A 23,407-nucleotide genomic window follows, 5' to 3' on the forward strand; every position below is an offset into this window, starting at 1 on the left:
AAGGGTTATGCAGCTTGTCCTTTGAAAACGTTAGTACAACCGCTCATCCTAGAACATCACGTGCTACACCTCTAGTTTCCCTCTCTATCAGGAACAACAAACTACAAATGTTGCAGTAAATAGTCAGCCACCCACTACCGACCGACACAATTATTGCGAACAAGCAGTGGAACAATTTTCAGGGACAGCTTTCATGGTGCTAGAGGGAGCTGCAGAGAACAAAAACTATAGAGGAAGACAGAGATTGGAATACGTCCAGCAAATAATTGAGGACATAGGTTGCAAGTGCTACTCTGAGATGAAGAGGCTGTCACAGGAGAAACATTCGTGGCGGGTCGCATCAAACCAGTCAGGAGACTGATGACCCCAAAAAAATAAGACAGTCAACATTTGTGCCGAGCTGGGACTTGAACCCATATCTTCCGCTTAACGCGCGCGGTCGCTTTGGCCGCCTCGGATACACAATAACGCTCGGTGCATCGACGCAACTTCCAAATGCCTCTACTTTCGTGCAGATCCTCCATTCACACAGACACTGTGAGTCCCGTACATGAACAGATTATAATTGAGGTCGAAGCCCAGTAATGAAGGGTGACTAATGCATAGCGCAGTCAAGGTTTAGCCATATCCGCATATGCAAATATCATTCTCGTTGAACGCATGTGCTGCCTGCTAAATCTACTAGAATCCTCCAACTTCTGAGCTCCAATAGACATGCCGTTCGAACCGCTCCTTTCTCACCGTTACCTTATCCTGAGAGAAGGTACGTGTCTAAATTTTGTCCTTGCTCTTTTTTACTTCGAAGAGTTACACAGAGCTATTGTTATGTATCATTGGGTCGCTTTTTGCACCTAAGTTTTGCATCTGACTTCGCTTTGCAAGAGTAAAACTGTCTTAACTAAATTCTAAATTAATTTTTTGCTTAGTCGGTGCTAGAAAAAGCGTAAGTAAAACGCAAATGCTGTGTGGCTAGGGCTTCCCGTCGGGTAGACCGTTCGCCTGGTGCAAGTCTTTCGAGTTGACGCCACTTCGGCGACTTGCGCGTCGATGAGGATGAAATGATGATGATTAGAACAACACAACACCCAGTCCCTGAGACGGGGAAAATCTCCGACACAGCCGGGAATCGAACCCAGACCCTTAGGATTGACATTCTGTCGCGCTGACCACTTTTTTTTTACCACTCAGCTACCGGGGACGGACATGCCAGTAATTATTAAGCCATTACGCACCCAGACTCATGAACTAAAATTCCATGTCATGTATCTGAGAAAAGAATGGAAAAACAATTTGCATCTTTTACGTGAGCGGCGTACACTAATTCGACATCAGACTAGATCTTACTAGTCGTGTTGGTCGAGTGAGCCCCTGTTTTATTGCTTTCCGTGACAGGTTTTGATGATTAACAATCTCAAATCTTCCGACCTTTATTTCTTTACATCATTAATACGATAATACTACGGAGTTCCTGTGGACGAGACTTGCGTATTCTCTTTCTCCCATATTTCTTCACCAAAGTACCGAGAGGATACTGATTACTTATCCAAAGTTAGACATGTCTGTGCGATGGCGCAATGATGACATTGATTACTGAATTTTTCGCAAGCAGTCTTCACAACCATTCGGTTATTTTCACACACTTTCAAGCCTGACTGAAACTTTCATTCTCACTGATGTTCACTCCTATGAATTCCGAACACACGGTGTGTAGAAAATATGCCAGAGGGGGAGAGTTGTGGATTATCCTGCAATAAAGAGTAGTACCCAATGAATTAGATTCAATGAAAAGAGTGAATGAACCATTGGGAATGAAAAAAATGAAGATGTAGCGATATGATATCGGTGAAATTCATTAAGTTGCTTGCTACGTGGGAGACACGGATTCGTATTCCGTCCTGATTAAACCCATTAGTGACGAAATACACAGCATGTGACATTTTCAGCTTTTGACTGGTTTTCACTATAACCACTTCAGGCTATTGTATCTCGTTTCATTCCATCCACAGTGAACGCTTCATTTCATTTCAACTTGCCAGCCACCGGCATTCCCGCGCCGCACCCGCCAGTCAGTCCGCACGCTATTCCTTCGTTTCTTTCGTCAGCCGATTCGAATGAATCCAGTTATCGAGTAATTGTACTTTTCTATGTAGCACGCGCGTCCGCGTCATCGTATTTCATACGTATTTGTTCGTGAAAAGTCGCGAATATTCCACTGTTTTCTTGTACAGGGAACCTTCGATATGTAGTGTTGCCGCGTGGAGTGGTCGAGCTGTTTAAAGCGCCATGTGATGGATCGAGCGACCCCTCCCGCCGGAGGTTCGAGTCCTCTCTCGGGCGTGGGTGCGTGTGTTGTTCTTAGTATAAGTTAAAGTTAGTTAAGTAGAGTGTAAGTCTAGGGACCAATGACGTCAGCAGTTTGGTCCCGTAAGAGTCCACTCACACATAAAACACAAATACATACACGTAGCGCTATAAATACGGACTATCCGCCGATTACGAAGCTAGTTTACATTCATAAATATTAATATTAGTGATTATTTTCTATTACGGTAAAAGTTAAGGTAGCTCAGTACATCCTTAGCGCCTCCTCCTTGAGATTTTTCTGTATCCGCCACTTACCTAATGTAATTAGTATTATTTATTAGTGATGTTCCAAAATAGGTCAAAGAGCGAATGGTGACAAATACTGCACTGCATCACATTTATTGCATAAATAGAGCCAGAAGAATTAATTATTCTCCACAAGAACATGAAGGAGACAGTAAAGAAAAGAAAAAAACATGAAAGAACTGTCCCGTGATTCCAAAACATTTCTAGTTTGTATTACTAAAAAAAAATAAAGTTAATATGGCGCTTTTAATGCTTTACGCGTGCTACAAAGTCACTACCACTTCAGTACAACGCACATAATGTCATACAACAATGTGAAATTGACCCTTGAGATGTTGTTCAACTCGACCGTCACATTCGCACCTACCCACGGACCCAATCTGCACTTTGTCGTTTAGTGGTAGATCGTATTAACAACACGAAGTCTTGTCACCAGAGATGTTTCTTTTTTTCTAAATTGTCCTCGTTTTTCATTTCAGTAAGTTTGACCAGGCGTCGGCGGGTTGTTGTCTTATTTTGAGAGGCAAGGTGTGCGGGACAACTTTGCACACGCTTTCCTCTTCTTCAAAACAACGTATCGAACACTTGACTTCCGGATGCACAGTTCTCTGCTCCATTACGATTTGTGACGTAACAACGTTGATACAATACGGCCACACGCCCATGAAGTCTGTTTATAGTTTAAGCTGCCACTGTACTTACTGCGCCGACGTCGCTAATACTCAGGAAATAAAAGCATTGGCCGAACTTTTTGATAGAAGTTGTATATAACTTTATGTACGACACTCTACTTAATTTATTATGCTGAACATATCACTTACCAAGCCACAATCTCTATTTAACCATACGAATAAAATTAATCAAGAAAAAAGGCGGCAAGTAGATTTTTGCTAGACATCATCAGTGCAGCTCGCCCATCGTGTTTCAGTTAAATGAAGTTTTCCCTGCAGATACTGTTAATAGCTGTTGCACAACCATATTTGCAGTAACATGGCAACTATTCTCGGGCTGATGAGTGGCAATGAATATCAGCAAAGCGAATATCACATTATCTCTAAGAGAAATCTTATTATTAAGCAAATTGCTTCTACTCTGTCGACATGAAAACTGAGCTTCCGGAATTAGATAATTTGCTTTGTGATTCCTCTGTTTAAGATAACAGAATTACTGAAAACCGTAGTTAAAGCAGTTGTTCATAATATTCGGCGACGTAGACAGTCTTATCTGTCATTTCATATTGCTCAATTATAATGTGACGAGCGGCCGAAACGTATAAAGCACGCCTGCGCATTTTACTCATATTTCAGTACCAGCTGCAAGCAATTGCCTGAAGCATGGCGGCACGATACAGCCGACGCAAGATGCAGTATCTGACTGCGGTGACAGGTAAATACTTGCTGCCTACTAGCTTTCCATCCCACTCGCTTTACTATTCATGACAACGACATTGAATGTCAGCGAATATCTATTAGGAAATATTCCAGCCGACCAGGAGAGTGATTGAGCGTACAACAGTAAAGAGGTTCCCAAAACTGTTGTCTCTGTTTTACCATCTTCATGAGAAAATGCAGTTTAGACTCCTGTGGCTCACTGCCTGAGGAGAGCCTTCTAGCTGGCGTTACTTGCACGTCTCGAGTAAATGGTTGTGGTATGTGACAGAGTAGTGTGCTTGTGTTGCTGACGATGGGGGACAATGTGAAGGGTGGACAGTTGCTGCAGAGACAAATATAGGGGAAGGGTGTTCTTACGTCACAAGGATTCGTGCTGGTTGTGTCCAGGTCGTTTGTTCGAAAAGCGATACCATACCAAGAGGAAGCTGAGTTAAAATTACTGTCCTCCTGGCCTCATTTACATTTTCCGTGCTTACTGTAGTTTACATTAGACGTGCTGGAAAATTTCTGGGACAAGGCCACGATTCTTCGTTCAGCAACTCGTGTTCTCGTGTTGTTCGAGAGACGAATTGTACAAAAATACATCGAAAAACGTCTCACAGTAATTACTCACACCGTGACTCCCAGTATTAATGATGAGTCAGGTGATGGAGGTACCTGGGACATATGCGCTCAGTACGCTAAAATTAAGTTTTTCCAATCAACACTTAAATTTAAAATACAAGAAATGAATATCACTGATACATTCCTGACATGGTCAGTCGGGGGCCAATTTGCATTGCATGATAACTGAAGAAAACTTTAGAAGCCAAGATAACTAAACAATCATTTTATTGAATAACCAATTTCAACAGAGCTATGCTGCCATCATCAGATCTTATGCCGTAAAAATTTTAACAGCAAAAGATCCGTTGATCACAGCGTAGCTCTGTCGAAACTGGTCATCCAATTTTTAGCGAACTTGGTTTGTGAGGTGTTTTCACTTATCGAATATCGCTAAAGATATCAACTGTATCTCATAAATTTACTCAACACTCAGTTACTGAAGACAGAAATACTTCGGAAAATTATGTAGAAGGGATTTATCTAATTTCTTGTACTGTAAATTAACGTATTCAAGTGCTGAAACCACAGTAAATAGTGCATATTTGAAAACGTGTGTGATTTTTCAGTACTAACGAATCAGGTTACGTTGTAGAGAAATCATGTAAAGCTGTGTAAGTGTCGTAATACTGTTATTTATCTTCTCTGCCAACATTACAGAGGAAAGAATACTAGAGCTGTACATCCCACCTACACAGACGATTTACTCGCGACCGGTACGCGGTTGCTAAGTCAGAGTTTGACACTGTGATAGCCGATGCATTATCCGCCTATCTAAAGGGACGTGGTCGTAACCTTTGAATTCGTTCTCAAAAAAAGAACGGTGCGTGGCGGCCATGAGGCGACTACCGCGCTTTAAACGTGAGAATGATACCAGACCTTTGTCCGGTGCTTCTGCTGCTAGACTGTAAACAGGCATTGTTTGTGAAACGGTATTTAGCGTGTTAAATTGTATCAAAGCATACATGAAAATACCGATTTCTGAGAAAGACATTCCAAAGATGGTCACTATAACACCGTTTGGTTTGTTTGAAAGGTTACTCTTGACATTGGACTTGAGAAACTCTGCGCAAACATGGAAACGATTCATTGATTCAGTGTTACGAGGATTATCGTGTTATTTCGTTGACTTGGACGACATGCTCGTGTTCTCAGCGAATCCAGAGGAACATTAACGACAACTACCAGATGTTTAGAGCGCACCGATGTGTACAGCATCTTTTGATCATCTTTAAATGCGTGTTTGGACAAACGGAGATAACATTTTTGGGCCACCTTATTTCGTCAGCGGGAACACGTTCTCAGACGGAGAAACTTAAAGCCTTTTTGAACATTCCTCGCCCAGAGACAGCCAAAGGATTACGCAGGTTCTTTGGTATGCTCAATTTCTGCCGCTTCCATCTGCCACGTGCGGCAGAATGTCAAGAACTACTTAAGGCAACTCTGGCCAGTTCGAAAACTAAACGTGGAGCAACTGTGCAGAGGTCAGAGTCAGTGATAGACGCCTTCGAGATAACCAAGAAGAGCATACCTAAGGACGCGCTTCTCGCTCATCCTGTCTAGATGTACCCCTTGCGATAATGGTCAACGCTAACCAAATATCAATTGGTGCAGCATTGCAACAGTATGTTAACGAAGCCTCGCAGTCCTTCGTTCTTTTCTCTGTGTTGACATCGAGCACATATTGTGATTCCCTTAAATGTACACGTATGGGTTCACTGGAGCAGGTGGCCAGTGATCAGAGTCGCTTCCATAGACGCGCATAAACTTTGTCGCCTGTACTGGAAGAAGACTATATTCCATAACCTATCAATCACAATAGAGAGTTCTCGTGTTGTTATTTCATAAGCAGTGTAATACAATGAACACGAATGACCTGGATTTGTTGTCAATCTACACATCCTTGAACTATTATCATCTGCAGCTGGAGGCAAGAGTATGTGAGGCAAGGACCCCAAACCCTTGCTCCCTCATTCCAGCAACACCAAAAGTGTCGCCAATGACGGTAGGCTCCTTGGGCAATTTTCGATATGCATACGGTACATGAATCCACCATGAGTGGGATATCGGTAATGCTGGATCCACACTGTACTACATTCAAGAATATTATTAGGTGTGGATCCAGCTCACAACACATGGTTGGTATATTGTATGGGGCAGATCCATCGATACATAGACAGGTACAGTGGATGGGGTGGATCCATAGACCTAATAATACCAGGATAATGTTCAGAATGGATCAGCCCCATGTCTGAAATGTGTGTCCACCTGCAGTAAGTCTTAGAATATTGTTCGGGATGGATCCAGCTTTTTGTACTTGCAGGAATATGGTTCCTGCTGAATCCAGAATTCGGTAATATTTTTTGGGGGGTGGATCCACTTACACAAAGACTAGGGTAGCAATTGTGGTGGATCGCTCTGCATAATTATCCCCTCATAATTTAGTGTGGATTCGCCCCATTGTATAGTATGTAAGTTAGACCTGCAACGTTAGGGTCGATGCTACCACCACAAGAGATGCAATCAGTGTAAATGGAGTAAGGAAGAGAGGGTATGGGGCCCTAACCTGGGGAGCTCAGCAGATGAAATAGCGTAATTGCGGGATGGTTGCATCACAATAACATCAGTTCTATAACCCCAAACAGCGATCCACGTACATATGTAGAGACCCTAGCTAGGTTGGTGGCATGTCTCAGAGTGGGATGGTATACACCTACAGAAAATTGAGGTAGCAGCAGCAGGAGAAATCAGCTCCATACACAGGTCAGCACCATGTTTAACCTTCCTGTAAATTGAAATGAGAACCAAGCCAGCATGCAGAATTGCTTCCATACTTTGAGTGTCTATCAACTACACCATTACATGAGTCTGCAACATATCCAATGGTGCAATGGAGTACGGCACTAGCTTGTTTCCAGACTAGAATTTCCAATATGTCCTTTATATGTGGTATTCGTCAAGTTTCATATAGATACAAAACGGGGTTACTATACTTTCAACTGTCTAGTTCGATTACTTTCATGCTTGTCCCATCTGAAATGCATGCATGTAGATCATAGGAAAGGAGTAAATTCTCGGGAATTTCTGTATCATTGTTAAACCACACCCTCTACTTTGTGATTGCTATATATGAATATTACCTTCATAAAATCAAGCCACACGTCGATATGTTAGCAATATGAGCATGTACAGATCAAAAAAGTGCAAAACAGACAAAGAAATCGATGTAGTTACGAAATTGTCGAGAAATACTTATAAATTGACGGAAAAACTTACTACACACCAATAAGTAGTGCTAACCTCCTCATCATACATACATCTGAAGAGATCTTGTGTACTTGGATGGGTGGCGTGAGTAAGGTTAGTATAGAAAAGGCTTCTTAGAATGGCAGTTATGGTAGTGGACTGAGAATACCAGTCTATATCATTAGTGTTGGTAATACAATATGGTTTGTATCACTAGTATCAGTTATTTGTGCAGGTTTGGAACATGTGTTATGCTCTTTCCGAAAGCAAAATATTGAAGTGTGTTCATTATGTGGAACTCAGCTCGTTCTCTTCCTTCACGCGATGAATGTAGCGTGTATAGTGCCGTCTGCTTTTGGTCATTTGCAAATTAAATCAAAGGCAATGTTGTAAAGAGGGTTGGTAAAAGATAAAGAAACAGTTACAAGATGCAGAGAGTCCATCTAATGTTTTGCTCAGTATTCTTAGCCAATAGGTTTAATGATCGGGCAGATCATTTCAAAACAGAGGGCAGAGTGTTGCTATGGATATGAGTCATTTGTTGAGTTGGTATTCATCGTAGATATTGGTGAGATCTTTCGATCTCCGACGTTATCCTATGAAAGCGAGAATTCTTTGTGACTCCCAACCACAGAGGAAAAGATGGCCAATCGTAATAACATCTTATCGAATTTATAAAGTATTTCAGCTAAGGAACATAGTTTTTGTATCTCCTTTCTGCTCCTGGTTATTTTGCATATTGCAGAACAATTTTTGTGTCATGTGACATAGAGAGCGTAACAGGCTTGACGATATGTTCACATGTATATAGCAGTCACAAAGTAGAGGGTGTGGTCTAACAATGATATGGAAACTGAGAACCATGCTGCAATGTCACTGGCAGATAGCATCACAATAATGATGTGACGTAATGTTTCGTTGACCTGACAAGTCATGGAGGGCAGCGGCTTGGAACTCGAGTAATTATGTAACATGTGTTGAAATTACGGAAAACCTGGTAAAAATTGGGAAAATTAATGGAAAATACGTGAAATAGTGGAAAATACAACAAAAATCTGGTGGAGTGGGGATAATTACATACTCACCTGGCTCTATGAAAATCATTCCATTATTCCACTGGTGTGACTGACAAAGGATTGTGCATACTGTCCGTGTACTGTGGTTTAAGTCCTGCTCTATATTCCATTGTTCCACTTGTGGTTATGCATACTAAGTTATATAAACTGAAGTTGCAATGTCCAAAGATCTGGAGGTCAGGATGACACCACCTAGGACACCAAAACAGTCACCGTAAAGGTACATGTAGACAATTCACATATAAATAAATAAAGACTTTACCTTGTGTCCTTCCTCTCCAGAAGTTCAAGACAGTCTTTTTCTGCTGATAGGAGGCAAGAAAGTGAGGCACAGGGGGGGGGGGGGGGGGGGGTGAAAGTGGGGGAGAGAGGGAAGTGGGTGTCCTCCCCCCAAATGCCTCACCTTTCTGGAGAGAAAGTTTAGAAACTCCCCTGGGAGAGTCGCCACCATGAGTAAATTGGCAACAGCGCTGACTGCACCAACTTCAGCTTTATTCTCTTACTTCCACATTCTACACTGACCACAAAGCTCTTACCTTCGCTTTCCGCCAGTACAACAAGTGGTATGAAGACAGTGTAATCACCAACAATTTACTGCCAAATTTTCCACAGACATACTTGAGAATACAACAATGTAGTTTCGGACTGTTTATCGCGCGTTTCCGCAATCACAGTGACAATCGATCTCGCACGCTTGGCTCAAGTAAAGCAGTTTGACAAAGAACTCGAAGATTGCCTGAACGATACAAAAATAGCACTGCAGCTCACGCTCACTGACGATCCAGAGGCAAACATAGAGACTAAAGTGTATTGTGACATCTCCAATGGAAAAACTCACCCGTTCATTCAGGCACAGCTGTACAGAGAAGTATTTCATGGCCTCCACGATCTCGTCATTCCGGAGTAACGATGGCGACGAAACTTTAATCTTATCGCCATGTGTGGCCCAGGATACAAAACGATTGCCTTTAGTGGCTTCGTAGGTGCGTGAATTGTCAGTGCAGAGAAGTTTCATGTTATGTTCAGGCGCCAGTATGCAAATTGCTGGACACGACCGAGAAGTTCACCCATATACATGTTGAGGTGGTGGGACCGCTACCACTACCCGAAGGTCAACGGTATATGCTAACCATTGTTGATAGATTTAGACGCAGGCCGGAAGCTATTCCTGTAGATAATATCCCCGCCGAGACGCTAGCTGCCACGTTTATGTTCCACCAGAGGGTCGAATCGTTGTCCCGCCACAGACTCGAACTGCGGTCCGCCGTCGGATGCTTCATGTGGTCTCCCGTGTTGCACGGTACCGTCGTCCAAGAGAGTTGTAACACTAAGGACACTGATATTACTTGACAGCCCCCTATTCTTACTCGGTAATGCGCACCCGTTTTTCAAATGCGCCTCTTCAAGTCACTTTACGATAGCACTAATGCGCTAGTTTCGATGGCGGTTTATTGCAAGAGTTACTCGCAACTCCACTGAGTACGTCGTTTCGGCAGATCTTGCGTCAATGTCGGCACAAAATACTGTGCTACTTCACACTGCACAAAATTATTATCAACTAGTCCGCGCCTGACTTATGGGTACGGCTACAATCCACTGCTGCAGATTCACACTAAAATTACTTTATGCTGTGACGCCGATACAAAAGCAAGTCCTTTTTCTTAAACCATAGAGACAATAGTTTTTATTCTCCTTCTAAAAGTTTATTCGTTGCCTAATCACTTATTTCGGCTTATTAGCTGTCTTTCGCTAATCTTTCTTCTTTAATATTGCACAGATTATAAAACTATCCTTGTACTGTTTAGAGGTATCAGAAACACAAATACCATTCTTATGTTTGGTTATTCTCCTGTAATAACCTTTGTCCCTGCGACAGTATGAACACTTTTTGACTTTCTTAGGAGTCACAACTGAGATTAATTTAATGTAATAAGTAGGAAAAAACCGCAACACGGAGAACGCGACGTCAACAAAAAATGTTCAGTGAACGCAACCCTGAGTACAGCTGATGATACTAACGAACTGGAAACATGGCGACAAAGTCATGTCTGAGCGTTCATGAGTATATGTATAAATGCGGCGCTCGATTTGTTCGTGGCTAACGGGATTCTTGCCTTGAGGTATCACGAATTTGACTGTTTAGTCTCATAGCTCGGTTTTTGCCCACTAGAAAACACGTGGAAACCAATACAGTTTTTGAATGCCAATTTGTATTATTCAATTCAATAATCGGGTTCGATCCTTATAACTGTCATTAGATCGATCTGTCTCCTTAAACTCAGTAACAGAAACTAATAAAATCAATAGCCGGGTTTGCTCGCGTTACGTAGTACAATAACAAGGTAAAACTGTGATGAACACTCAGGTCCTGAGCGTACAGACATCGCTAGCATACAGTGCAGTACTGCAGCTTTGAGCAGTCTGTATTTAGTATAAAAAATGTTTTGGTTTCTAGGTATTCTCAAATACTCAATCACTGTTACCTTCAAGGTGTCCGTCTCACCCCTTATCAGTTCGCCCACCATGTGCCAAGGATCTCGCAGCTAATACGTTCATACTCATATGGCCTTCTTTTTGTTTTCTTACAGCGTCGCTGATCTACACGTGCTACGGCACTTACATGGGTTGGCCTGGAACGACTCTGCCGATCCTGCAGGCAGAAGATTCGCCAGTTCCACTCACCGCCGACGAGGGCTCTTGGCTCGCATCCATCAACTCACTCACCATGCTGGTGGCCATATTCGCCACTGGCTACGCAGTGGACGTCATGGGCCGTAAGAAAGTGGCCCTTCTCGGAGCAGCACCCTTCGTCGGCTGGTGGTTGATGGTGGCATTCGCCGATTCCTACGGAATGCTGCTCGCGGCACGAGCGATTGGAAGCTTGGGAGGCGGTGCGATTATCACAGCCATACCCGTGTTTCTGTGTGAGATAGCCGACACCGACCTAAGGGGGACGCTAATTGCGATCCACTATATCCTGATGCAATGTGGCACCCTGCTCGTGTATTGCATTGGGCCTTACCTATCCATCACCACCGTTGCTCTCATCTGCACCTCAATTCCGATCATCTTCGCCTTGACATTCATCTGGATGCCGGAGTCACCATACTTCTTTCTCACACAACACAGAGAAGCGGAAGCTGTTAAGTGTCTCGAAAGACTCAAAGGCCAACTAACACCAGAGGAGCTCAAGTTTGAGCTGGAGTTGTTGTATAAAGACATACGTGAGAAACAACAAAGCAAAGGAAAAATCACGGACATCATCTTGGTGTCTGTGCATCGCCGGACGTTGCTCTTAGCGATAGGGTTCATTCTGCTCCAGATGTCGTCTGGATCGATAGCTCTCGCCACGTACACTACGTACATATTTGAGAAGAGTGGAAGCGAGCTGGACTCCAATATATCTTCCATTATCCTGTCGGCCGTCACGCTTGGGGCAAACATCATGTCGTCGCTGGTCGTCGAGAGGTTCGATAGGCGGCCCCTCTGTATGGCGACTTTCACAGTGTGCGCCATCTGTCTGGCTGCAGAGGGAGCCTATTTCTATGTGGACGACATCTACGGAGACGTGCCTACGTCCTTCGATTGGGTGCCGCTCGCCGGAATGATTGGATTCAATGTAATGCAACAGCTTCTCAAGGGAAAACTAGTATTGGTTGCATGTAGAATATTATCTTCGGTTTTCCAGTATGAATATAGTTACTGTAAAGCGATTTTTCAGCAATTCTATAACGTTATCGTTGTTTACTTTTAAATGCATCACACGAACTCGTATACTTCAAACAAATAAATTAATGTAATGCAGCAGAACAAAGTGAACGAAACCATACAGAAGATTTCGGTAGACGTAATATAATTTTGGAGCATGTGAGGTAGTGATTTTTAGCAGTTGTTTATTATCCAACGAAGATTCTAATTGCAGGAATAATTTTAGATACATCACGTATGGCGTGACAGGCGGTCACTGTTGGGGGATAATTTTGATCATTTTGAATGGCCAATATCTTGGAGCTACCTCAGGGATGACCATCTCCTTCGCCGGCGTAACCGATGATTGTGTTTCCCTATGAATAACTATACTTAGTTCGCAGTACTCGTAGAATCCTATTTAAATCTTTTTTGCAGTGATGTAAATATCAGTGAACACTTTTCAGAACATTGATAGGCTGGTGGTGGAGGTAGCACCACGCAGGAGAGTTTTGTTACTGTCAGAATAATCAAGTGCAGTTGATCGGCGGCTGCATCGAGGGTTTCCTGAAACGTTTAACGTTAAACCTGTGCACACGTTGTCGGTAGCCTCACTTACATATTATCTTCACGAAGCACTACACCACCGCCCAGAGACTGCAGGAAGAAAATTTAGAAGTCTTATGAGACCAAACTGCTGAAGTCATCGGTCCCTAAGCTTACACACTATTTAATCTAACTGGAACTAACTTACGCTTAGGACGACACACACTCCCACGCCCGAGGCAGGACTCGAACCTTCCGACAGGGGGACCCGCACGGACAGTGACAAAACGCCCTAGACCGCACGGCTTGCAGCGAGGGAAGAGCGTATGTAACACGGGCACCCTGGTCTCAACACTTGAACACAAAATAACAAAATATCTGTCATGTGTGTGTGCTTCCTATCCACTGGCCGTCGTTGGCCGATCGTTTCCCAAGCTGAAGCTATGGTTTGATGTACATCTAGAAACTATGAACACGAGAAAGAAGAAATTTAGATCATGTCGTGGATTCTTCCGTCACTGTTCGATAGGAACATTTTCATACTTGTCAATCAAAATACAAATAGTGAATGTTCTGCTGCACATTTAGAGTTTTCAGTAACATATTTTGACCATATGTGTCTGAGAGGTTCCAGTCTGAAACTGGAACACCATCATAGCTTGTCCACTTGTCGTCGCTATTTCATGTAGCTCGTTATCACACTTACCTTCCCTTACCCTCACAGAAGCAAGAGTTTCTGTAAAAGTCATTGACTCTTAGGTACACATGATAAAAGCAGATTGTAACGTCACTTCTGCGTAACTTTCATTTTTATACAGCACTACTATGGTAACAACATACGCAACTTTTGAGTAACTTCAACGAGTTATCCATGTTTCTATGAGTTTTGCAATGTGTAAGGCCAATACACGTTTTAGCATTGCACTTTTTAACATTTTTAGCTACATGTTAGATTATCTTAGCTTTCTCTAAGAAGACGGGAAAATGTGAGGTTATAATGTATGTTAAACTTGTTCCAGATTTCATTCTCTGTCGGGCCGGCACCAGTGATGTCCTTGATCATGGGTGAACTGTTCCACGTGACTGTGAAGGGCATCGGTGTGTCTATTGGCACGACTGTGATAGCGCTGTACGGCTTCTTCCTCAAGAAGATGTTCCAAGTGGTCTCCGACGGCCTGGGCGCCTACTACTCCTTCTGGGGATTCACCGTGATGTGCGTGTGCGCTGTTGTTTATGTCTACGCGATCATGCCCGAGACGAGGAACAAAACTTTTGCGCAGATCAACGAGGAAATGGACAGCCGTGTAGGTGGACGAGACGACTGTAGTCCGGATGAATCCACAAAAGAATGTCCGAGCTGAATGCAAAGCAGCTGTGACTACTGAGTCACTTGGCTCCAAACAGTGCCTCTTGAGTCGCTTGGCTCAAAATCTGAAGCAGGACTGATTATAATTGATTCTGTCTGTTGCTAGAGATATTGCGATGACTACCGGAACCTAGCGTCAGGGACGTTAGGGACCAGAAATTGCTTGTAACTAGCATTAGTACAAGAGATTTAAATGTTATCAAATCATAGCTGGTACGAGCCGATGAGGAAACTATCATCGTCAAGCATTTTCTCATAAATGCACAACTTATTTGCGTAAGGAACATAAAAGGCGACTCGAATGTTGAATAAGGAAAAAATATATCAGTAATTTTCTTTTATTAAGAATGGAAATACCGTGAATCCAGAGTATATAAACTGAAATGAAAAATGTTTGTTCAAATTTGTATTCTTCAGTTAAACTTGAAAGTGCTACATTAAGATTTACAAACTTCAAGTTATTTTGTGGTAGTGACGTGTAGGCAACCGATTAAAAATCTTAACAGACGTCGTCAGACTTCGGTTTGGATACAACCTGATGCAGAGTCATTTCAAATTTCGTGACACAGTTACAACTACGAAAACATTCGTAGTTTGCGTGTTTGAATCCAGACGAATAGACTGTATTTTCCCAAGAAATGGAGGAGAAATTCATGAACACCTGACTGTCCATCAGTGCGCTGGGTTGACCCCTTCGTATTGTCACCAAGAGAGGTGATTGAAACGTAGACTAGTATCTGTACGAGAAAAATTAATTTACACTCAGCTTCAGCTTTTCCATAGTTCTGCAAAATCATTTTATGGTGAAACTCAGAAAGGTTCCTCTGAAAAGACCGTAACCTATTTTCTGCGCCATCATTGTCCAATCAGAGCTTGTATTCCTCCTATAACGATCACGTCATTTACAGGACGTTAAATGTCCATCACCTTTTTCTATGCGTTTGCTGGAGATATATTTCAACACTGTTCTTATTTTGTAAATACGGTTGTCACATACTGATCACTTTCCTTTATAAATGAAATTAGATTTATCAGACGCTTTAGCTTTAACCTCTGGCGCAATCAGGTTATCTTTTAATGACCGTTCAGGAACACTGTGTTGAAACAAGTTCGCTTTTGTGAGTGCACTATCGGTACGGGAAGTATAAACCTACAGCATAAGCTTGGCTCGCTTCAGTGTTGTAGATGTCTTTCGTACACCAACTCTTTAGCCAATGCATTTATTAAGGAATTGACTGTTAGATGTGTTAGGGCAGATTAGCGAAATAATCTATGAATAAACGCACTGTCTGTCGAAACATAATAATTATTGTTTAAATCCAGTACTTGTTTGTTGTTATAATTTCACACATTCGCGAATGGTGGTCTTACACGGTTGTGGAATCAAATTCAAACAAATAATGCAGCACAGCATCGCAAACAAACACGTGCAAGAAAAATTATTTTAATAACGATGTTCTACAGAAATATTCAAAGTCGGGCGATACAGATTTTCATTATTAATCAAGGTCATTACCCTGAATGATCACTATGAAAATAAGCAAAAACCGATCACAAGCAAAATAGTTACATTTCTCATCTGCCTCAAGTCCCTAGTTAAAAGGTACACGGGCGCTCAGTCACCAAAAATACCGTAAGTCCAATGATACGGTTTGAGCCTACGCTCAACAAAATTAGTCTGTTCAACGGTAAGTTATTTAAGTAGCACAGCTGCTTCGCCGCCCAGATTGTCTCGAAAGTCGCCATGCATATCTGGGGTACGAACTTATAGGGAAGATTGTCTAGGAAAAAATAGCAATATCTCCTCATCGGGGCAGCTTGTGAATCCAAAGATGACGAGCAAAACAGACGAAATATTGTAATCCAACAGGTAACACAAGCTACGTGGCAGAATAAGTAAGTTGCAAACCTCACAGAATATGGATGGCGTTACTATAATTACGGGCGGGTTGTTTGTCTGGTCTCTAATCCCAACGTTATACAATCACTTATTTGAAAAAGACATGGGAACGCAGAAGAAACTTCCCACTTTTGGCGCACAAAACGCACCTCAAGAAATAAGAGGTTGTTACTGGCCTGGAGGAGTGTCCCCAATGATTGGACAACCTCTTCGTGCCAAGAACTGCGGTGACGGCGACTCATTCGTTTGGATATACCAAAAATTTGGAGCGAAAGCAACTGACTTGCTCGCGCTGCACAGTCGGCGCCATAGAGTCCGGTCCTTTGATGTTCGTACAGGAAAAGAAAAAATGTCATGCTCAATTATTCTCTGGGGATGCCAGTACTGACATGGCGGTCTCTGTCCTCAGACAGGATAGACACCGGCTCTAGTCACCAAAAGCACAAGAGTGGGAGGTAGCCCCACTTCTGCTAAACTGCTCCGCTCCCCAGGAATGCTTACGCCTCCTTAAGAAATTCAACTGACCAACTTCTGCTGACAAACAAGAATTGCAGACAACACAGGGAGCAAACCTTCTCTAAGAGAAAAATGCAATGTCTTCCAGCTAAGTATACGTGCACAGTACTCTTGATTTATAAAAAAAGGAATAAAATAAAAACACCCACCTAAAATACTGGCAGAGAAATGAAAAAAATATCACATAGGGATATTTGAGAGTCATGTCACATCAACCTCAATCATTTTTGAGAAAAAAGGCTCTGTCAAGGACTGACTTTGTCCTCCTTATTGTGAATTTCGTATCTTGCTGGTTTGTCATTCTTCCAGTTACTTTTAATGATAGAGTTCACACATAAAAACAAGGATTCTCCTAACTATAGCACGAAACTGCTCTTAGAGTCAGGAGTTATTACTCACCTACGAGTACTGTATGGCAATCGATTGTGTTTAAAGGCAGTGCTGTGGCCCTAGCTGCGTAGTCACCAGTCAGAAATTCTTCCTATCTACCGTCAACGTTCGAAGATGTATTTCATCACAAGGAAAAGTCGTTATTTTCACTCTCACCTTATTTTATTCCATATATGATTCATAGTTATCTCGCTGTGTAACAGTACTATTATTCTTGTTCTGTACTGTCCACATATCAACAGTGACCACTTTTCTTCGAAAAAGATCTCCCTTAGGGTGAGTAATAATACTATTATCCTTGTTAAATACCGTCTTTTCTCAAATAACGCCTCCCTCAGATCAACCTTCTTCCTATAACAAGCGAATAGAATAACTGTAATTTCTGGAGTAATGCTCGTTTCACAATTCCCGCAAACGTGACGTCATTTTGACGTCAAACACAATATAAACGGCCGCATGATCGGCTATCGAATAATATGAATATTATTGCTCCTCGATTCACTCACAGTAACTTAAGCTGTGCTCGTAGGTTCCTGCCTAACCACACCCTCGGAAGTCGCAACATATTCGGAAATAAAGAGACAAATATTTGTGAGAAGAAAAAATACAAATTTTATTACAGCTCATTTTAGTCCTAGCATTTAAAGCTGTACTCTTAGTTTCCTGCCTAACCGCACATTCGGAAATAGTCACATATTCGGAAATAAAGAGCGAAATATTTATTACTGCTTGTTTCAGTCGCAGCAATTAAAGCCGTACTCTTAGGTTCCTGCCTAACCACATACTCGGAAATCTCTAAATATTTATTTCATCCTTCGCTCTCAGATCGGAATAAATGTAAATAATATCCAATACTGCAGACTATACTTGAATTACATTCATAAGAAAGTAACAGAACGTATTAACAATGCTAACATGAAAAAAATGCAGAACCAAAACGCGAACCAAAAACTTTCGAGTCCAGAAACCACCACGTTATTCACTACGCTAGCACTTAGCCATGCGCTGTTTAACTCCCGTCTTAGAAACCATATTCTATGTTGAAGGCTTGTATTGTTGATGCGTTATTAAGCAATATTTAATGATAATGCTGACGTGTTTGTTATACATTTTTAATGCTCCGTTGAAACTACATACTGAAAATTATAAAGGAAATTTGTTTCCTTCTTGATTTGTAAATTATCGACGGTAATAGCTCACTCCTAAGAAAGCACTCTTATATGAAGGCATTAACTGTCGATAAATTGCTAACCGACATAATTATAATGAATCATTCCAAGAATGACATGTTTTTGTAAATCTTTCGTACGCGTGCTTGAAACCTTGAAAGAGGTCGGTATCGAATGCTATCAAAATGTGGTCACGTTTGCGGATATTGTTGTGAAACGAGCGTTACCCTAACTTCCGAAGCAAAAAGACACTAACAGCCACACAACTTCTAGCGCCAGGCGCCATTCCAGCTACTGCCCATTAAATAATGTCCCTGGCCGGACTTGTCTCATACGAGATACTAGAACCCCTTCACCAACCTTTCAAAAAAGAATAAAAAACTCCGAAAATTGCATACTCGTCCGTCACCTATTTCAACCATCCCAGAAATGAAATAATTCAAACAAGCAATGGAACTAGAAAGTCTTATATCAAGATTTAGAAAATGGCAAGACGTTATATTACCTGCTAGATTTATAACATCTCAAGTTTGTACATAGACGTGTAGCAATATCAAAACATAACACCAGGTTCAGTTTGGAACCGCGTGACCGCTACGGTCGCAGGTTCGAATCCTGCCTCGGGCATGGATGTGTGAGATGTCCTTAGGTAAGTTAGGTTTAAGTAGTTCTAAGTTCTAGGGGACTGATGACCTCAGATGTTGAGTCCCATAGTGCTCAGAGCCATTTGAACCATAACACGAGGAATCTCAGTTATACATAAAATCAATCAAATAAAGTTACCTTTTAGCCTGGGCTCACAGTGCAAACTTGCTAATAGAAGCTTAGTGTTTGTCGACTTCACTAATCAATTATTTCCGTTACATTACATAACATGTGCGTAATATGCATTTTTCATGGACCATTGCCCCCCCCCCCCCCCCCAGTCTCAAATATGCTACATGATCATCACAGTATCCCTAGTTTTAACAAAAATATGTGATGGTTAAACATTTCGCTCAAAATATTTGCGAAATTCAACCTGGAACCACTTTTCTTAAAAAAATTATGAGATATCATAATATATTTTTCTGTGACATCGGGATGTCATAATTACTGTAATAATGTTGCTTTTTTTGCATAAATGTAACACAAGTAAAACTTATCTCTAGTACGTAAATTTGCATCAGAAGGATATGTTGTGAACTTAACAGTTCATGAGAGCCTAACAGCTAACACCCTCTAACGTAGTACCTAATGGCCCTCACACTAGAAAAGGCTTGTTCATTTGTTCTTACTATTTATAAGTTGTTCAACCTGCTTATGTAATAGTCCTAGATTTACTAGCCAGTTTGACAACTGTATACAAAATCACAACACCACATGATAATCCTGACATCAAATCTTACCTGTGTCTGAAGATCGGAATAAAAATGAAAACTTGACATATTTAGAAAATGGACTGTAGCTTGATGTCTGCCGCAAATCAAGACAAGGCAAAACACGATTTCCACAGCAAAAGTTAAGTGCAGACCGTGACGCAAAGAATCTCATTTCTAGAATGAAATTTTCACTCAGAAGCGGAGTGTGGGCTGATATGAAACTTCGTGGCAGATTAAAACTGTGTGTCAGACCGAGACTCAAATTAGGGACCTTTGCCTTTCGGGGGCAAGTGCTCTACCAACATTTTTTCTTCTTTTTTTTTTTAACCAGAAACAGGGTAAGTAAAGAAAATATCTCTACTTGTACAAACATAAATACAACAGAAACGCCATCCTTCCGGCGGAATCAACACGAGACGATACACTCGAACAAGGCGAGCAATAGTCTTTATTAACAAGGTGTGGGAAAAAAATAATAACAATAATACTGAAGTAGGCTAAGACGCGTGAAGCCACAGACAAAGAGGGAAGAAGGTCCGGGGGTACGGTAAGACTTGGAGGCATGTGCTTGGCAGATGGAGCGTGGAGGCAGAGCGGGCACGGGTCAACATGCGAGGCCTGGCCACGGTGTGCCCGAAAGGAGGACAGAAGCCAAGAAGAAGGAGACAGTTGGGGGAATGACCAGGGTGCTCTGGTATAGTCCACAAAAAAAGGGGGGGGGGGGCAAGCGTCCATGCGACTATTCCACTGTGAGTTACGACATAGTAATGTAGCGCGGAGAGTTTCAGATTTCAGCAGGACGGGAGGGGATGGGGGGGGGGGGGAGTGTCGTATCATCCAGCTGAGCGAAGGAGACGTAAAGATCGCATCTAGTTAATTGGCGAACAAGATGCGGTACTGTGGCCTGTGCGCGACTTCACTGCGGGCAGTTTGTAAGTACTGCCAGAGGCCAAGGGGTGATTTGTCGCCATCATTATAAATGTAGGTGATAGTTCACCCCTTGACCCATACGATCGCATGATTTTTGTTGGTTGAGGAATAAGTATCCTCGGGATGGATAGAAGTCCATGGTGAATCGAATCCGGCAGAACGCGGAGATAACAGGCAACGAACTGTCGACCCAGTTTCCAGAAGTCGCTGGTGGCAGCACAAGTCAGTTGGTGGGCGTCGTCATCAAGTCATCAATGAGGTAGCATATCGAACAAAGCGGATTGTACGTTAGTAAGATAGCGTGAAGGCGTTGATTTGTGGCGAATTTTCCACATGCGACGTGGTACCATTTTGCCCGAACGTTGGAGGGGGGGGGGGGGGGGGAGGCGCTGGTGGATATGACGCCAGACCGTGGGCCACCGCGTCGATGGATGTTTGAGTCCGATGCTGTTGCTGGATATGAAGAGTGTAAAAATCTTTAGTTTGAGGAAGACGCGTGCTCGGTAAGTGAGTGTGAGCATAACTGAAAGTCGACGATGACAAGAGAAGTGTTTGCCAGATGGTACCTCATGTGTCCGACTGGTACTGGTCGCGTTATGGTTGCGGACATAAGAATTTCCAGAAAGCTGCCCGTAAGGGACGAGCCAATATTCCACTGCTTCTGCATGGTGGACATGTACAAAGACGCGGCTCGGAGTCGCACACGGACAAGGCCAATGCCTCCGCCTGGGGGAGGGTGAGTGTTTCGTAACGGAACATAAAGAACGTACAGGCCGTAAGAAAGTGTCTGAACGCAGCCTGGAGGCTGCGTCCAATAGTTGATGGCAGCAGGAGAACCTGTGCGATATGGAACACTCTGGACGTCACATGTTGACTGAGGTATTCGACACGTTGTAAAGAATCGAGCCGGCGGAGGAGATTTTGTTGCATCACCATGTGGATAATTTGGAGAGTACGCCGAAGATTCGTGGTAGCGGAACGGCGCACGGCGGAGGTGAAAGTGAGACCAAGATATCGTAGTTTCTGTAAACACAGGAAAGGTGCTAAGTCGTCGTACAAGCGGCCGCTTCCAATGGACATCTCCATGGATTTAGTCACATTCATTTTACTCCCCGCTGCAGTTTCGTACGTCGATATCAAATCAAGAACCATTTGTGTTTTATTCCGTGAGCGGGACCATGAGGAGGAGGTCGTCCGCATAAGCACGACACCGAAAAGTTTGCTCTCGCAAAGTGAGACCAGAAAGGTGGCTCGTCAGACTCCGGATGAGTGGCCCCAGTTTTATGGCATAGAGTAGTGTCGAAAGTGGTGAACCCTGCCTTATGGAACGCCGGATCGTCACTGGTCCACCCACACGGCCATTGACCTGAATCAGCGATTCGGTGCTGCCGTACACACACCGGAAGACATCGAAAAAATATTCAAATATGTGTGGAATCATATGGGACTTAACTGCTAAGGTCATCAGTCCCTAACCTTACACACCACGTAAGTAAATTATCCAAAGGACAAAGACACACACTCATGTCCGAGGGAGGACTCGAACCTCCACCGCGACCAGCCGCACAGTCCATGACTGCAGCGCCCTAGACCGCTTGGCTCATCACGCGCGCGATGAGATCGTCAAAGGCGGTAGAAAACCCAATGGCTCATTACTGAGAACAGAAAACGATATCGCGTCTTGTCGAATGGGTTGTCAAAATCAATCTAGATTTGATATCAACGTACGAAACTGCAGCGGGCAGTAAAATGAATGTGGCTAAATCCACGGCGGTGTCCACTAGACGCGGCCTCTCATACGACGACTTAGCACACTCCACTGCAGAGTGAAAATTTCATTCTGCAAACATTCCCAGGCTGTGGCTCAGCCTATGTCTCCGCAAATATCATTTCTTCAAGGAATGCTAGTTCTGTTAGATTAGCAGGAGAGCTTCTTTGACGTTTAGAAGGTAGGAGACAAGATACTGGTGGAACTGAAGCTGTGGCGACGGGTTGTGAGTCATGCTCGGATAGCTCCGTTGGAAGTGCATTTATCCGCGAAAAGCAAAAGATCCGAGTTCTAGTCTCTATCCTGCACACAGTTTTAATCGTCCAGGAACTTTCAATCTCATTTATATCTTTAACAAGTCGTTACCCCCAAAATTTTATCTTTAACAGTTTTTCGGTGCACCGTCACCGTCATAGATCTGTCCATGTGATAATCCGAGTCACATTTTCAATATGCATAGCAAATTCAGAAAATATGGCGTAATCCAAATTAGGCAACACTTCTAGCAATATGGTATGGTCAACGTACAAAAGTGACAAACAAGAAAAAAAAATTTCTTACTTAAACAAGGTCAGGACTGCTCAGCGCTCTACTGACGAAAGCTGGCGACTGACAAATCCTCTGAACATCTCGGTAAGTACACGATGGTATAACACGCAGCAGTAACTACGTCAAAAAAAAACCAAATAAATCATCTACAGTGCATTCTATGATTACGCAGAATATAAAATTCGTAATTCCTCCTCATGTCACAAACGCCCCACATTTTCAGAAGAACGAAACATCACTTTTGTTACGAGACCCGTTGCTTCGTTGACGCTCTTGAAAGAAAACAAAACACGTTTCGA

At 42.7% G+C, this 23,407-nt stretch overlaps 1 protein-coding gene across 1 annotated transcript; it reads left to right on the forward strand.

Annotated features, from left to right (window-relative positions):
* The first annotated feature begins 3,944 nt into the window (after positions 1-3,944).
* LOC126266883 (facilitated trehalose transporter Tret1-like) lies at positions 3,945-14,520 on the forward strand. The gene is made up of 3 exons (XM_049971587.1): positions 3,945-3,996; positions 11,515-12,545; positions 14,179-14,520. Exons 1-3 carry the CDS (start codon positions 3,945-3,947, stop codon positions 14,518-14,520), a joined length of 1,425 nt encoding a protein of 474 aa, XP_049827544.1.
* The last annotated feature ends 8,887 nt before the right edge of the window (positions 14,521-23,407 follow it).

The sequence above is a fragment of the Schistocerca gregaria genome, chromosome 1 (genome assembly GCF_023897955.1).
Source record: "Schistocerca gregaria isolate iqSchGreg1 chromosome 1, iqSchGreg1.2, whole genome shotgun sequence".
Lineage (NCBI taxonomy): Eukaryota > Metazoa > Arthropoda > Insecta > Orthoptera > Acrididae > Schistocerca > Schistocerca gregaria.

What these genes read in the sequence shown, in the direction of transcription:
- LOC126266883 (XM_049971587.1), top strand. Translation starts at nt 3,945, where the DNA reads ATGGCGGCACGATACAGCCGACGCAAGATGCAGTATCTGACTGCGGTG. An exon ending in GTATCTGACTGCGGTGACAG is followed by an intron (nt 3,997 to 11,514) that starts GTAAATACTTGC and finishes GTTTTCTTACAG; the next exon opens with CGTCGCTGATCTACACGTGC. An exon ending in CCGGAATGATTGGATTCAAT is followed by an intron (nt 12,546 to 14,178) that starts GTAATGCAACAG and finishes AACTTGTTCCAG; the next exon opens with ATTTCATTCTCTGTCGGGCC.